Source organism: Chiloscyllium plagiosum, unplaced genomic scaffold (genome assembly GCF_037043375.1).
Source record: "Chiloscyllium plagiosum isolate Xiang-an unplaced genomic scaffold, Cpla_swu_hap1 HiC_scaffold_29, whole genome shotgun sequence".
NCBI classification, from domain to species: domain Eukaryota; kingdom Metazoa; phylum Chordata; class Chondrichthyes; order Orectolobiformes; family Hemiscylliidae; genus Chiloscyllium; species Chiloscyllium plagiosum.
The window spans coordinates 7,425,756-7,442,723 of NW_028270167.1; the positions used below are offsets into that span (position 1 = coordinate 7,425,756).

The window sequence follows — 16,968 nt, forward strand, 5'->3', positions numbered from 1 at the left end:
TGGTCATGGACTGGCATTTGTGTGGCGCAAATGTTATTTGCCACTTGTCAGCCCAATCCTGGATATTGTCCAGATCTTGTTTCATTTGGCTGTGGACTGCTTCAGTATCTGAGGAGTCATGAATGGTGCTGCACATTGAACAATCATCAGTGAGCATCCCCATTTCTGACCTTATGATGGAGGAATGGCCATTGGTGAAGCAGCTGAAGATGGTTGGGTCGAGGACATTACCCTGAGGAACTCCTGCAGAGATGTCCTGGAGCTGAAATGATTGACCTCCAAGAACCACGACCATCTTCCTATGTGCCAGGTATGACTCTGACCACCGAAGAGTTGTCCCCCGATACCCATTGATTCCAGTTTTGTTAGGGCACTGTGATACCACAATTGGTCAAATGTAGCCTTGATGTCAAGAGCTGTCACTTTCACCTCCTGTCTGGAATTCAGCTCTTTTGTCCATATTTAAACCAAGGCTATAATGAGGTCAGGAGCCGAGTGGCCCCAGCAGAACCAAACTGAGTGTCACTGAGCAGGTTATTGCTGAGCAGGTGCTGCTTGATAGCCCTGTTGATGACACTGTCCATCAGTTTACTGATGATCGACAGTAGATTGATGGGTTGGTAATTCACCAGGTTAGCTTTGTCCTCTTTGCTATGTACAGGACATACCTGGGCAATTTCCCACATTATCGGGTAGATGCCAGTGTCGTAACTGTACGGAACTGTACTTGGCCAGGGGAGCGGCAAGTTCTGAAGCACATGCCTTCAGTACTATTGCCAGAATGTTGTCAGGGCCCATAGACTTTGCAGTATCCAGTGCCTCCAACCATTTCTTGATATCATGTGGAATTAATCGAATTGCCTGAAGACTGGTAACTGTAATGCTGGGAACCACTGGAGGAGACTGAAATGGATCATCCACTCTTCTGGCTGAAGATTGCTGTGAAAACTTCAACCTTATCTTTTGCACTGATGTGTTGGGAACTCCAGCATTGAGGATGGGGATATTTGTGGAGACTCCTTCTCCAAAGACTGGTTTAATCATCCACCACCACTCTCAACTGGATTTATTGATAACCAAGTTGAGTAGCTGCTAAGATTGGAAAAGTTGGTATAGGTGCTGTGAAGAGAAAAATCATTAGCGCGCTGTCATAGTGTTATATTGTACAAAGGATCTTTACTCATCACCTGAAGTTATTCCTGGCAAAAAGTGTGCGGGGTGGCCCATTACGTAATGAAAACGAACAGTAAAATGTAGCAAACAAAAACAAATTGCTGGAGAAACTCAGCAGGTCTGGCAGCATCTGTGGGGAGAGACACAGCTTTGAGTCCAGTGACTCTTGGTCAGAGAAGTTCTAAAGAAAGGTCACTGGACTTGAAATGTTAACTCTGCTTGTCTCTCCACAATTGCTGCCAGACCTGCTGAGTTTCTGTTCTTTGTTGTATGTTAGTAAAATGTATCAATCTGCCACATAAAAAGGCCCTCAACCACCCTCTTATAAATATATATGTTATAATACGTTAGCAAAGAATAGTTAATCAAACTACATAATATGCAAATAAACACGACTTAATAAACTTCAGGTCTGTCCTCTCTTTAGGTACAATCATTGGTTTGATGGTATGGCATTGATGCATCAGTTCAGAATTGAAGATGGCAATGTAACCTACATGAGCAAGTTTCTTCGCAGTGAAACCTATCAGACCAACAGTGCAAACAACCGAATCATGGTTTCTGAGTTTGGAACTTTAGCAATGCCTGACCCTTGCAAAAACATTTTTGCAAGATTCCTGAGCAAATTTGAAATACCAAGTATGTGCCAAATGTTCAGACAAGTAATCATTTTTTGGAACCATGTGAGGATCAAAACTAATGTTCGAAATATTTTGTTTTAGAAGCAAGTGATAATGGAAATGTGAACTTTGCACGCTACAAAGGAGATTACTATGCAACCACTGAAACTAATTTTATTCATAAAGTGGACCTCAATACCCTTGACACCATAGAAAAGGTAAGCTTTGCTTCATTGTTGCATGAGATTAAGTGTGAAGAACAATCCTTCCACTGGATATAAAAACTAACCTTTAGGATGTTAGTATTTCTATTTTGCATGTTTGGTTATATTTTGGGTTATCTGTACAATTATCTCAAGTGTAGAAACTTAGGAAACATTATATAATTTAGAAGACATGTGAAGGTTGCATATTATGTCTTATATATATGTTATACCTGTGTTATATATATTCAGACCTCAAGGCTAACTTCAACAAAGGTGATCTATTGTTTTCAACTCTCTTTGCTTTTTCACCATGTCTATCACACTTACATTAAAGTCTTAGACTATGCAGGCAATTCTCAGTTTTGGTTACAACTGGCTGTGGTGCATTGATTATCCAGTGCTCTTGTCCAAATTTACTTTTCATTGAAGTCAGTTTGCTGAAAGTGATGATTATCTTCTGTGCTGGGGTACTTTTTTGTTAAGTGAATTCTTCTGGGAAGCAATTAAAATTCACTGGGATGACGGCACTCAGAATTTTTGAAAATTAACATGCATGTTCAGTTGGCTGTTAGGAAGGCAAATGCAATGTTAGCATTCATTTCAAGAGGGATAGTATACAAGAGCAGGGATGTACTGCTGAGGCTGTATAAGGCTCTGGCCAGACTTCATTTGGAATATTGTGAGCAGTTTTAGACCCAATAATTAGATTAGATAAGATTCCCCTACAGTGTGGAAACAGGCCCTTCAGCCCAACAAGTCCACACCGACCCTCCGAAGAGTAAACCACCCAGTCCCATTTCCCTCTCACTACTGCACCTAACACTATGGGCAATTTAGCACGGTCAATTCACCTAACCTGCAAATCTTTGGACTGTGGGAGGAAACTGGAGCAGACCAAGCAGACACAGGGAGAATGTGCAAACTCCACACAGACAGTCACCGGAGGCTGGAATTGAACCCGGGTCCCTGGTTCTGTGAGGCAGCAGTGCTAACCACTGAGCCACCGTGCACCCCTTAACCTTAAGGAAGGTTAACACCATAGACCATAAAACATGGGAGCAGAAATTAGGCCATTCAGCCCATCGAGTTTGCTCAGCCATTCAATCATGGCTGAAATGTTTCTCAATGCCATTCTCCCACTTTCACACCATAACCTTTGATCCCCTTTCCAATCAAGAACCTAACTCTCTCAGTCTTAAATATACTCAATAACCTGTCCTCTACAGCCTTCTGTGGCAATACATTCCATCGATGCATGACTTTTTGGCTGAAGAAGTTTCTTCGTATCTATGTTCCAAAAGGTCTTCCCTTTATTCTAAGGCTGCGCTTTCAGGCCATAGTCTCTCCTACCAATGGAAACATCTTGCTAACATCCCATCTGTCCAGGCCATTCAGTATTCTGTAAGTTTCAATTAGATTCCCCTCAGCCTTCTAAACTCCATTGAGTACAGACCCAGAGTCTTCAAACATTCCTCATATGTTAAGTTGTTCATTCCTGGGACCATTCTTATGAACCTCCTCTGAATATGCTCCAGGGCCAGTAAATCCTTCCTGAGATATGGAGCCCAAAATTGTGCACAACACTCCAAATGTGGCCTGACCAGAGCCTTATAGACCCTCAGAAGTATATTTCTGCTTTTATATTCAAGTCCTCTCAAAATAAATGCCATCATTGCATTTGCCTTTCTAACTACTGACTCGACTTGCAAGTTTACCTTGAGAGAATCCTGGACTAGAACTCCCAAGTCTCTTTGCACTTCAGACTTCTGAATTTTCTCCCCATTTAAAAAAAAGTCCATATTTCTATTCTTCCTGTCAAGGTGTATGATCTCACACTTTCCCACATTGTTCTCTGATGTGCTGGCGTTAGATGGGGTCCAGAGGAGATTTATAAGAATAATCCTGGGAATGAAGGCTTGTCATATGACAAGCAATTGAGGACTCTGGGTCTGTGGTCAATGGAGTTTAAAGAGATGGGATGGGGAAATGCGACCTGATTGAAACTTATTAAATACTGAGAAGCCTGGATAGAGGGGACATGGCAAAGATATTTTCCCTAGTAGTACAAACTCGGGCCTAAGGGGTACAACATCAAAGTGAAGGGATGACTCTTTGAGATGTGGGGGAATTTCTTCAGCCAGAGGCTGGTTAATCTGGTGAAGTCATTGCCACAGAAGGTTGTGGAGGCCAAGGTAAGTAGTGTCTTTAAAACAGAGATAGATAGGTTTTTGATTGGTAGGGGTACCAAGAATTATGTGGAAAAGGGAGGAGAATGAGAAACATTAAGAAACATATCAGCCATGATTGATTGGCAGAGCAGACTCAATGAACTAGATGACCTAATTCTCCTTATTTATCTTATGGACTTAAAATGATCTGGAAATGATGCCCCACTATTCCTGGAAATGTGATTAAATCATCAAAACGTGGAAATTTGACTAAAATCATCTTTAAATTCACCCACTTAATTAGTTAAAAGGTTTTCTCAACAACAATAAAATAACTCTTTATTGTAATTAAACAGTTTTTTACTAACAGCAAAAAACATGAATTGCTAATGTAGCTCTATCACTTAAACCCTATATCTTTCTTCAAAATTCCCATGCACATATATAAAGAGGCACACAGAGAGCCAAGACAAGACACACATGTTATGGATGGGGAAGAAAACAAAGAATGTCAGGGAAGCGTGGTTCTGGCAGCAGTTTAGATCATCGACAGTGATAAATTGTTTTCCTTAAGCTTTAGGGTAGCATGGTGGCTCAGTGATTAGCATTGTTGCCTCACAGATCTGGGTTCGACTCCTGCCTCGGGCAACTGTCTACGTGGAGTTTGCACATTCTCCCTGTGACTGTATGGGTTTCCTCCACAATCCAAAAGATGTGCAGGCCAGGTGAATTGGCCATGCTAAATTGCCTATAGTGTTAGATATCAGGGGTAAATATAGTGTAGGGGATTGGGTCTGGGTGGGTTACTCTTCGGAGGGTCAGTATGGACTTATTCGGCCGAAGGGCCTGTTTCCACACTGTAGGGAATCTAATCTTTCTTCTGATTCTTTGCTAATAACAAGGCTATGGACACAGCGTTTCACAATCTTTCATTCTCTGGGTGAGGATATGCACTATCATTGCTGCTCAAGTTGTTTTTTCTCTTTGCTCATTCCAACAGAGGAAATGGTGAGTTAGAAAAGCTACCAGTGAGCGTTTCTATTACTTCTCTACACTCGTGGGAGAGAAAGAAATTTAGGTACTTTATCTTCACAAGATAGAAGCTTCCATTTATTGACCACAAATGCAGGAAGTAGTCATCTGCCCAGGAACCAATCAAATGGTTGTTACTATGCTGAGCCCTCATGAGTATGCAATAGCTGGTCCTATTTGAAAAGCCAATCATAACATTGTCTCTGGGCAAAACATTCAGTGCCCATTTCTTCTGGATGTCTCCCTCATTGTCAAAACAAGACAACATTGTCGATGCAACTCACAATGGGTTCCAGTAAATTGTTTACTTAAAACTGCAAACACATTCTTATAGCCTCCTTGGTTTAAAGCAGTTCTTTTTTGTATCTTTAGCTCTCAGTCCAACTATTAGAAGTTGTCTTTGTACTTCATTTTCAAGTTCATTGACATCTGCTTGCCTCATTTCTCACATTCCTCCAACTACTATAAAATGTGAAGACTTTTTACACATCTATTAAATTGCTGTAACCCTGCTTTTTTCTCATGTTCTGTCTTGGTCTATCTTCAGTATTCATTTCACCTACTTCTGCATTTAATATTTCTCTTTGAATCCTTTGAATTTGTACCTGTAAAAAAAACCCCTTTTGTGTCTAAAGGTTCTGGCCGAGATAGCAATGGCATATAGATGATCGCTGTATTCTATGTTCCATTCAGATATCTTAAGGTGAGCAAGCAGTCTGTTCCATCATAAATATTATACATGCATTCTCAAGTACATGACAAGCAACCAAAATGTTTTCCTGTTTTAAAAGTAATCTTTATCAGTGTCATTTATGATTTTATTGCTAGGTAGCTCTTCATCTGCATCCATTATGATTTCATTGCTAGGTAGCTCTTCATCTGCATCCATTATGATTTTATTGCTGGGTAGCTCTTTATCTATGTCACTTATGATTTTGTTGCTAGGTAGATTGGACCAAATTTATTGCAGTCAATGGAGCAACAGCCCATCCTCATTACGATCCTGATGGGACAACCTACAATATGGGCAATTCATATGGAAAAAATGGTAAATTTGCCCTTTAACAACATATAGTCATATGTCATCTCTACAAACAATGGACTGGAATCTCTTTGGAACTGGTCCCATTCTAACCATAGAGCTTTGTCAGATACCCATTTTCATGAGAGTGAGAGTCCTGTGCATAGTTTATCGGTCAGACCCTTTCCAGTCAGTTGATTGTGCAGGTTCCATTACACTAACTTTCACAATTCTTTTTCCTGGGGCAGCACGTTAAATGGTGTTTAGAGAGACTAACCACACACAATCTGAATATAGTTCAATAATTGTAGCAATTTGACATTTTATGGGACTTTCCGTTCTCCATCTATCCACAGTTTGGATCAGCATAGGTCCTATGCAGCCAGCTATGCCTCAAATGTAAAGTTGTTGGGACATGTAAAGACTGCCTCTTTTTAACTGTCAGTGCCCTCATTGCATCCAGAAATCTCCCCTCCACTGCCTCCAAACTCATAGTCCCCCATCTTCGCACTGCCCAGTTTTACCTGCTTCCCAGGATCCACAAGCCCAGCTGACCAATCATCTTGGCATGCTCCTGCCCCACTGAACTCATCTCATCCTCTCTCGACTCCATCGTCTCCCCCTTAGTTCAGGCACTCCCCACCAACATCCGCGACACAAGCCATGCCCTCCATCTCTTCAGTAACTTCCAGTTCCCTGGTCCCCAGCACTTTATCTTCACCATGGATGTAGAGTCCTTATTCACGTCCATACCTCAGAAAGATGGCCTTCAGGTCCTCAGCTTCTTCCTTCTCAGTAGACCCATCCAGTCCATCTCCGCCAATACCCTCCTCCGCCTCACTAAACCAGTCCTCACCCTTAATAACTTTTCATTTATTTCCTCTCATTTCCTCCAAATCCAGGGGGTGGCACCAGGATGGGCCCTAGTTAAGCCTATCTCTTTGTCAGCTACGTCAAACAGTCCCTCTTCAGTACTTACACAGGCACTGTACCCCAACTCCTCTGCCATTACATCGATTACTGCATCGGTGCAGGGTCCTGCAACCAGGCTGAACTGGAGCAGTTCATCGACTTTGCCCACAACTTCCACCCTGCACTTAAATTCACTTGGTCCATCTCGGACACCTCCCTCCCCTTTCTTGACCTCTCCATTTCCATCTCTGGCGACAGTCTCCAGACAGATGTTTACTGCAAACCTTCAGATTCCCACAACTATCTGGACTCCACCTCCTCCTACCCAGTATCTAGTATTCTGAAAGAACTGTGTCCCATTCTCCCAATTCCTCCACCTCCACCACATCCGCTTAGCCGAGGAGACATTCCACTCGCGAGCATGCCAGATATCCACCTATTTTAAACAAATGCTTTTCCTCCCTACGTTATCCAGACAGCCCTCCACCACACTACCTCCCCCCACCAAATGCAATAATGACAAAGTTCCCCTTGTCCTCACCTACCACCCCACCAGTCTCTGTATCCAACGCATCATCCTTAAACAATTCTGCCAACTCCAACTATACCCCACCACCAAGGATATCTTCCCCTCCCCACCCCTCTCTGCTTTCTGTAAGGACCGTTCCCTTTGACAGTCCTTGGTTTGAGCCACTCTCCCCACCAGCCCCCCTCCTCCAAACCCCGAGGTACCTTCCCTGCAACTGGAAAAGTTGCAAAACCTGCCAGTACACCATCCCCCCTCACTTCCATCCAGGACCCCAAACAGTCCTTCTCGTTGAGATAGAGGTTCACCTGCCTCTCCTCCAAACTAGTTTAGTGCATCAGGTGCTCCCGATGTGGTCTTCTCTACATCGGTGCGACCAAATGTAAACTTAGGGAACAGCTCACCGAGCATCTCAGCCAGGCCCGCAGGGGCTGACCGGACCTCCCAGTCACTGTCCATTTCAATTCCCATCCTCATCACCTCTCTGACATGACCATCCTTGGCCTTTTCCATTGCCACAACAAACCACACTGCAAATTGGAGGAACAACAACTCATCTTCCGCCTGCGCAGCCTACAGCCCGGAGGACTCAACATTGAATTCTCCAATTTCAAATAACCTCCCCTCTTATCCCCTGACTTCCTTCTCAGCCCCTCCCCCTCCCTTCCACCATCCCAGCCACCAACTGGATTCATTCCTCCCATCGATCAACCAGGTCGTACCCTTTGCCTGTCCTCACCTATCCCCACTTCACCACCCTGCCCCCGCCATCCCTTTATCTGCAACTCCCCCCAAACCCACCCTCAGTCCTGATAATGGGATACACCCGAAATGTCGACTTCTCCACCTCCTGATGCTGCCTGGTTTGCAGTGTTCTTCCAGCCTCCTGCCTGTTTACTTGTCCTTCTAGATGGCAGAGATCATGGGTTTGGGAGATACTGTCTAAGGAGCCTTGATGAGTTCAGTGCATCTTGCAGATGGTACATTGTGCTGCAACTGTACATTGGTGGTGAAAGGATTGAATGTTGAAGGTGGTGGATAGGATGTCCTAGATATGTTGAGCTTTTTGAGTATTGTTGGAGCTGCATTCATCAAGGCAAGTGGGGAGTATTCCATCATCACTCTCCTGACTTGAACCATATGGATGATAGATAGGCTTGGGCAGATGGGTGCTCGCTGCAGAATTCTTAAGTTCTGACGCATTCTTGTAGGCACAGTATTTTTCTGTTTTTGTTCAAGTTTCAACAGCATTGTTTCCTAATAATATGACAAACCATGCTTGACAACCTTATAGATATTTGCTGAGGGGATAGATAATAAATTGCAGTTTGCACTTAATAGAAAATAAAAACTTTTCCTTTACTGGAGCTCAGAGGTGATTCAATAAAGCTCTTCATGTAGGGTCATGGTAATGTTAATGGTAATAGGTTGTTTGCACTGCTTGCTGATGTGACAACAAAGGGAAGAGAATTGCGCAAAGAATTAAGGTGAGACTGGAAAATATCCTTTTAAACTGAGGGTGTTCTGAAAGTAAATTCTCTACCAGAAATCATTGATCATGTTGGTTCACTAATTCTTTCAAGAATGATTATCATTGATGAATGAAGAATAATAAAGAGGTTATGGAGTGTGTGCAGAATTAAGCTCAGTGACATATGCTTGAAACCCAAGCAGAGTTGCCAGGCTGAATGAATCATTTTATATTGCAACAGTAGTCTCATCAGCTTTGAAGGCATTTAAATGGTCACTGGAAAAATATATGGATGATAATGGAATAGTGTAGGTTAGATGGGCTTCAGATTGGTTCCACAGTTCGGCACACCATCGAGGGCTGAAGGGCCTGTACTCTGCTGTAATGTTCAATGTTCCATGATCGATATTTATGTTTTGTTTTGTAGGTACGGCCTATAACATCATTGCAGTTCCTCAGCAGAAGTCAGATGATGAGGAGACACTCGAAGACGCTAGAGTTGTTTGTCAAATAACACCAATCGACAGCATGAAGCCTTCTTACTACCACAGCTTTGGTTTGAAATAACTTCTAATTACCAGCATAGATTGTGACTTGACTTGTAAATTTCCCTCTGTCAAAGACCAAATGAAACAAACAAATCCACCAAAGGAGTAACTCTATTTTATGTTTTATTTTAATTTCTGAGGAGTGTTTGATGATATATATATTCCTTTAAAATAACCTACAGTTGCAAAACCAAAGGCATTTCTTACTCATGTAGGACATTATTTACGTACATTTGAGGCACCTCTGATAACTGAGCAGACTCTTGTTATACTTTGGCACAAAGACCTGAGATGTTGGTTTTTCCCCACTGCACCTTGGGGGCAGCTGCCCCAAGCTTTAGTATGTCCCTCAGCACAGAGTCCTGGAACTTGGAGTGTGCCAGTCTGCAACACTCAGTCAAGGTCAATTCTTCACTCTGGAAGACCAACAAGATTCAGGCAGATCAAAGAGTGTCTTTCACTGAATTTATGGTCCTCCAGGTGTATTCGACATTTATCTCTGTGTGTCCAGGGGAACAGCCTGTAGATTAGAGCCCTGCATCATGGAGCTGCTTGGGACGAACTTGAACAAAAACCACTGCACCTCTCTCCAAAGGGGTTGGCTCATTTGTGATGTAGCAAAACACCAATAATATAGGTTCAATTCCAACATCAGATGAGGATACCACAAAGTTCTCAACCTCACTCCTCAACTGAGGCATGCTGACCCTCAGTTAAAACATATCACCAATTGTTTCTCTTTTATGGGGCTACCTTTCTTGCTTACTGGGTTTATGAAATTCCCAAATACAAAAATGGAATAATTATGAATGGATGCATTGGACTCTATAAAAGTATGGTAATGATGATGAATTTTTCTATGACAGGAATGTCTGAGAACTATGTTGTCTTTGTCGAACAACCTCTGAAAATAAATGTATTGAAAATTCTTACATCCAAGTTCAGTGGTGAAAGTTTAAGCTGTGCATTTAACTGGGAGCCAGAACTCAACACTGTCATCCATGTAGCTAATAAACTCTCAGGAGAGGTAATTCACTTCCTTTACTACACTATCTGTGAATATTGTTTGCAATACGCAATCAGCAATGTTTGCAGTGAGATGGAGGGAGTCTTTCACCCTTTTTTTGAGATTTCACATGTATACTTCAACAGCAAGAAAACCTATTTATGTTCTGGAGAAAGTTAGTCAGTGTGACAAAACAAAGATGTCTCAGTTCACCTAGCCACATATCCTGTTGTCAACCCTGTTATTGACAGGAAGTTACACACAGGGATGATGTGGTTTACCATTGGCTGGAGGAAAAGTCTGAGCAGATAGGCTACTCTTTGGTTTTGCATGTCTTTGACGTGCCAATCTAAAAGCAGCATTGGACTAAAATAATGATAAATTATGTAAGAGAAGCAAAACTACTAAGGGGATGGTCATGGAACTCGATTGATGATTGTAAATACACATCTCAGTTTAAAGAATGAGGGATCCAAATTAAGAGTATCCTTGTTTGATTGTTGGTCTTTGCTGCAATTGCTAATCTCATTCAAGCCATATTTGGAAGAGGGGTGTAGAGTCAATATGGCAGGCATTTGTTGAGCCCAGAGGAGCAGATCTGGCTTCACAAAGTTCAGTCTTAAACTTACTCAGTGGACTTAACTGGGAATATTCAGGTGGCAATGAGTGGGGCATCCATGGTGAATGTTGTGCTCAGTAAACAGTTAAAACTGTATCAAAGTCCTAATGGCATGACATTTACATTAATTCATTAGACTCATAGCTGAGTTAAACACAGTCCTTAGAAACCCTTGTGGTTACCCTCAGATTAAACCACCACATGTTCTCTGTCTCTCTCTGTTTTACTTTCTCATGGAACATCAGTTCTATGGTCTGGTAAGACTATGGTACCTTCATTTTCCTGAGAACACTGTAGCATTGCAATGGGAATGGAATGTGAGCAGAGGATGCAATGCTTGGGCTTTAAACTCCATGTTGCTGTGAGTTAAAATTGCCCTTAAGATGCTCAACAATCCTGTCTTGAAAACAAGTATGAAGAAAGAATTGACAACATGTTATTCATCTTACCCGTGAGGTGTGGTTAGGGGATGGAGTGCAGGATATGTGATAAAGAGCAACAAGATCATGTAATTCTAAAAAAGGGATGCAAGGGTCATGCAGTTAACAGAGGAATAGAGGCTGTAGGTTTACTGACTACACAGTCATAAGATCTATCTGCTTTGAAAACATCTGCTCCTTAATATTAATGATTTATCAGCCTTACATAAATTGCTGGAATTAACAATTTATGATGCTTTCAAAACAAGGATAAAGAAAAAATACATGTTTGGTATTCTGCAATAATGAAATATATTCATGAATAAAGTGTATATTTTAAAAATTGGTTTTGACATTTATTTTTGAACCAAAGAGCTTTTCCTTGTACCTAAATATTTTAATATTCCTTTTACAGATTGTTCCCTTCAAGTATTACAGCAAAGCCTTTAGTACATTCCATCATATTAATGCATTTGAAGATGATGGCTTTATTGTTCTTGATCTCTGCGGCCTTGATAATGGCGATATCATGAATAACATCAACCTGCAAAATTTACGTCAGTCTGGAGAAGCATTGGATGAGGTCATAATTAAATAATATTTTATGGTTTCAGTGTGTCAGTGGTTCTTTACACTATACAATCTTTGGCATTGGGTATACTGTGGGTTTCAACATCAATGCTCCTTTGTCACCAAACACCACACGTTACAGAAATTTTTTGCAAATCCTAATTCTTTGTAGAGATATAAGTTATACCTTTGTCTTGTGAAACAGAAACAAAACTAAATTATATGCTGGTGACAGAAGGAGTTTTGTGCTCATATTTTCATTTGGCCAGGAGAAGTGATTAGTGTAAAATGTTGCTGCATCATTTGCCTGGTGTTTTGATGCCTTGAGCAATGAGTCCCATTTCAATGAATGTTGGTAGATGCGGATGCTGCCTAATCTTTCTGGTGGGAAGAAATTCAGTGGAACAAGTTAGCTTCAGCCATTTATAAGCAGCAAAGCATTAAAACACATTGCAGAGGTTGCTTTTCCATCCTTTTGGTGCCTAAATCATACATGGCAGAAGGTACTTGAAGAAGGCATTGATATACAATTAACAGTGTCTAGAATATAAAATAAATATGAAAAAATAATGTCATTTTCTCATCAAATCAATGCATATGTAGATATTATAAATGATTATCTAGCTGCCATTTGGATAAGGAAATATTCAACTTACTATGTAATAGATACATGACATGCACAGAATGCCCAATGATAGAGTAACATAAAAATAACAAGGTTAAAAATCACACAACACCAGGTTATAGTCCAACAGGTTTAATTGGAAGCACACTAGCTTTCGGAGCGACGCTCCTTCATCAGGTGATTGTGGAGGGCTCGATCCTAACACAGAATTTATAGCAAAAATTTGCAGTGTAATGTAACTGAAATTATACATTGAAGAACTGATTGTCTGTTAAGCCTTTTATCTGTTAGAATACAGTGATAGTTTCACTTCTTTCATGTGTAAATCACAAAACCCTTTTTTTAAAAGTTGCATTCTTGGGTTAGCTGTTAACAATGGTGATAGCTAGACAATATGTTGAAGGTGTTAGCCCCCTGTGTTCTCTGTCTATGACCTGATGTTTAGATTGATTCTAATCTAAAAAGTGAGATAACAATCTAAACATCAGGTCATAGACAGAGAACACAGGGGGCTAACACCTTCAACACATTCTGGATCAGTGGTGCTGGAAGAGCACAGCAATTCAGGCAGCATCCGAGGACAGGCCTGTCCTCGGATGCTGCCTGAATTGCTGTGCTCTTCCAGCACCACTGATCCAGAATCTGGTTTCCAGCATCTGCAGTCATTGTTTTTACCTTCAACACATTGTCTAGCTATCACCATTGTTAACAGCTAACCTGAGAATGCAACTTTTAAAAAAAGGGTTTTGTGATTTACACATGAAAGAAGTGAAACTATCACTGTATTCTAACAGATGAAAGGCTTAACAGACAATCAATTCTTCAATGTATAATTTCAGTTACATCACACTGCAAATTTTTGCTATAAATTCTGTGTTACAATCGAGCCCTCCACAATCACCTGATGAAGGAGCGTCGCTCCGAAAGTTAGTGTGCTTCCAATTAAACCTGTTGGACTATAACCTGGTGTTGTGTGATTTTTAACTTTGTACACCCCAGTCCAACACAGGTATCTCCAAATCATAAAAATAACAGCTCTCTTGTGTCTCAGTATTAACATTCCATATTGTTAAGGATGAATCAATAACAAAAATTGATAATTGTCAAACACAACATTTTTAATCCAGTTTGCAATTCTATAATCCTCTGGTGGCACAGTGGTAGTGTCTCTATCCCTGTACTGGGAGGCCTGTTTTCAAGTGCTACCTGCTCCAGAGGTGTGTAATAACATCTCTAAGCAGGTTGATTAGGAAAATAGTTTAAAAGTTAAAAAAAAATTACAAGTTGCATAATTCTGTTTCATTGCCATTACTGTGACGTCTCTTCTTGGATGTGATCTGAGGTTGAACCAGACTCTTCAGAATCTTGGCCTCCTGTTTGACCATGAGATGACCTTCCAGGTCCATTTATGATCAATCAAGACCACCAGCTGATCTCTCTGGAACATCATCCATCCCTGATTGTGCCTTTGCTCATTTCTTCATCCACATGTTTCTCACCTCTTGGCTTTGAGCGTTTCAATCAGCTTCCCACTTTGCACCCTCTGGAAACCTGAGCTTATTGAAATTCTTCTCCTCATATCCTCACTCACATGAAATCTCTTTCACCCATTTCTCATGCTTGTTAACCTACACTGACCTCCAGCTTGTTAATGATGTCTCAATTTTAAAATTCTCATCTTTGTTTTTAAATCCCTTCATCTTGCCTTCTACAGCCCTAACTGTTCTGAGAGTTCTGTGCTACTCCAATTCTGAACCATCTGCACGTCTCCAATTTTCAGCTTCCTACCATTGGCAGCATTGCCAACAGCTACCCAGGTCCTTGTCCTGGAAATCCCTTGATACACGTCTCTGCTTCTTCACCTCTCTCTGTTCAATAAGAAACTTATTGAAACCTACATCTTCGATAAAAGCATTTTACCACCTGTCCCAATACCTCTTCATGGGGCTCTGAATCAGATTTTATTTAATAACATTGTTGTGATGTAGCATTAAATGTTTTACTATGCTAAGAATATTATGTAAATGCAAATTGTTGTTATATTCTCAATCAGTTCTAGTTTTCTATAGTGGAACATAATTTTCTTTCTTTGATATGGGTATGTGAATAGGAGGGATACGCGTGTGTTCTGGCAGGTGGGACTAGATTGGTTTGGGACATATGTTCGGCATGGACCGAAGGGTCTGTTTCCGTGCTATACATCTCTATGACTATGATTCTATGATATTGCTGTTGTTTAAGTCTGAATTCTTGATGTTACACACAGACAAACAAAACACTAAATTTTACTAAATTGCTAGTTTCACACTTGAAAACCACAGATTGGTATGGGAAGTGGAAGTGGGGAATTAGGATTATATTCTAGTTGGGATTTGAGCACTTTGTTATGCAGTATTGTGCTATGTTTTGAATTCTTATGTTGCATATCCTAGATTTGGGAGTATTTAAGGTGGAATGTGCATGTAGTGTAAATGGGTGTGACTACCATTTTTATTCAAGGTAGAAATTATTCAGCAAACCAAGTAAACAAATCAGGAGAAAGTAAGGACTCCAGATGCTGGAGACCAGAGTCGAAAAATGTGGTGCTGGAAAAACACAGCAGGCCAGGCAGCATCTGAGGAGCAGGAGAATCGACGTTTCGGGCATAAATCCTTCTTCAGGAATGAGGCTGGTGTGCCAAGCGGGCTGAGATAAAGGGTAGGGGGGAGGGAATTTGGGGGAGGGGGCGCTGGGAATACGATAGGTGGAAGGAGGTGAGGGTGATAGGCCGGAGAGGGGGTGGGGGCGGAGAGGTCAGGAAGAAGATTGTAGGTCAAGAGGGCGGTGCTGAATCTGGGGTTGGGACTGAGATAAGGTGGGGGGAGGGGAAATGAGGAAGCTGGAGAAATCTACATTCATCCCATGTGGTTGGAGGGTTCCTAGGCAGAAGATGAGGTGCTCTTCCTCCAGGCATCATGTGGTCAGGGTCTGGCGATGCAGAAGGCCAAGGACCTGCATGTCCTTGGCGGAGCGGGAGGGGGGGTTAAAGTGTTCAGCCACGGGGCGGTTGGGTTGGTTGGTGCGGGTGTCCCAGAGGTGTTCTCTGAAACGTTCCGCAAGTAGGCGGCCTGTCTCCCCAATGTAGAGGAGACCACATCGGGTGCAACGAATACAGTAAATGATGTGTGTGGAGGTGCAGATGAATTTGCGACGGATATGGAAGGATCCATTGGGGCCTTGGAGGGAGGTGAGGGGGGAGGTGTGGGGGAAGGTTTTGCATTTCTTGCGGATGCAGGGGAAGGTGCCGGGAGTGGAGGTTGGGTTGATGGGGGGTGTGGACCTGACGAGGGAGTCGTGGAGGGAGTGGTCTCTCCGGAACGCTGATAGGGGTGGGGAGGGAAATATATCCCTGGTGGTGGGGTCTGTTTGGAGGTGGCGGAAATGACGGAGGATGATATGATGTATCCGGAGGTTGGAGGGGTGGAAGGTGAGGACCAGTGGGGTTCTGTCCTGGTGGCGATTGGAGGGGCAGGGTTCAAGGGCATAGGTGCGGGAAGTGGAGGAGATGTGGTGGAGAGCATCGTCGACCATGTTGGAGGGGAAATTGCGGTCTTTGACGAAGGAAGCCATTTGGGTTGTTCGGTAGTGGACAAATCAGAAAAGTTAAATTATTCCTTACTGTGGCTGCTTTATTGTTTTCCAGAGTATGATCAGGGAAATATGAAAGTTCAGGAAAAATGAAAAAAAAATTGAAGCACTGTTACATACCAAAGCAAGGAATGTCATTCATGTATCTGACAGATACAAAGCAGCTCTTGACTAACTATGCCAACCACGTCGATCCTAAAAGATCATAGGGTAACCTTAACTCTTGAAGATCGCAAGAAACTGCATTGTTAAATAAACTGCCTATTATACAAAAAAATGAAACAAAAAACTGTGAATATTGAAAATCAGAAACAAGAACAGAAATTGCTGGAAAAACTCAACAGGTTTGGCAGTATACTGTGGAGAGTTAATGTTTTGACTCCAGTGACCTGTGTTCTGAGGAAGGGTCACTGGAATTGAAATGT

General features: G+C 41.9%; 1 protein-coding gene across 4 annotated transcripts in view; it reads left to right on the forward strand.

Moving 5' to 3' along the window:
* Positions 1–16,968, forward strand: part of bco2b (beta-carotene oxygenase 2b) — a 71,997-nt gene that overhangs the window by 44,168 nt on the left and 10,861 nt on the right. For all 4 annotated transcript variants that reach the window (XM_087976348.1, XM_043676528.2, XM_087976347.1 and 1 more), the window contains 6 exons: positions 1,601–1,812; positions 1,896–2,011; positions 6,145–6,247; positions 9,557–9,685; positions 10,544–10,704; positions 12,137–12,304. In XM_087976348.1, coding sequence (XP_087832474.1) covers positions 1,601–1,812; positions 1,896–2,011; positions 6,145–6,247; positions 9,557–9,685; positions 10,544–10,704; positions 12,137–12,304 — 889 coding nt within the window. The remainder of the gene's footprint in view (positions 1–1,600; positions 1,813–1,895; positions 2,012–6,144; positions 6,248–9,556; positions 9,686–10,543; positions 10,705–12,136; positions 12,305–16,968) is intronic.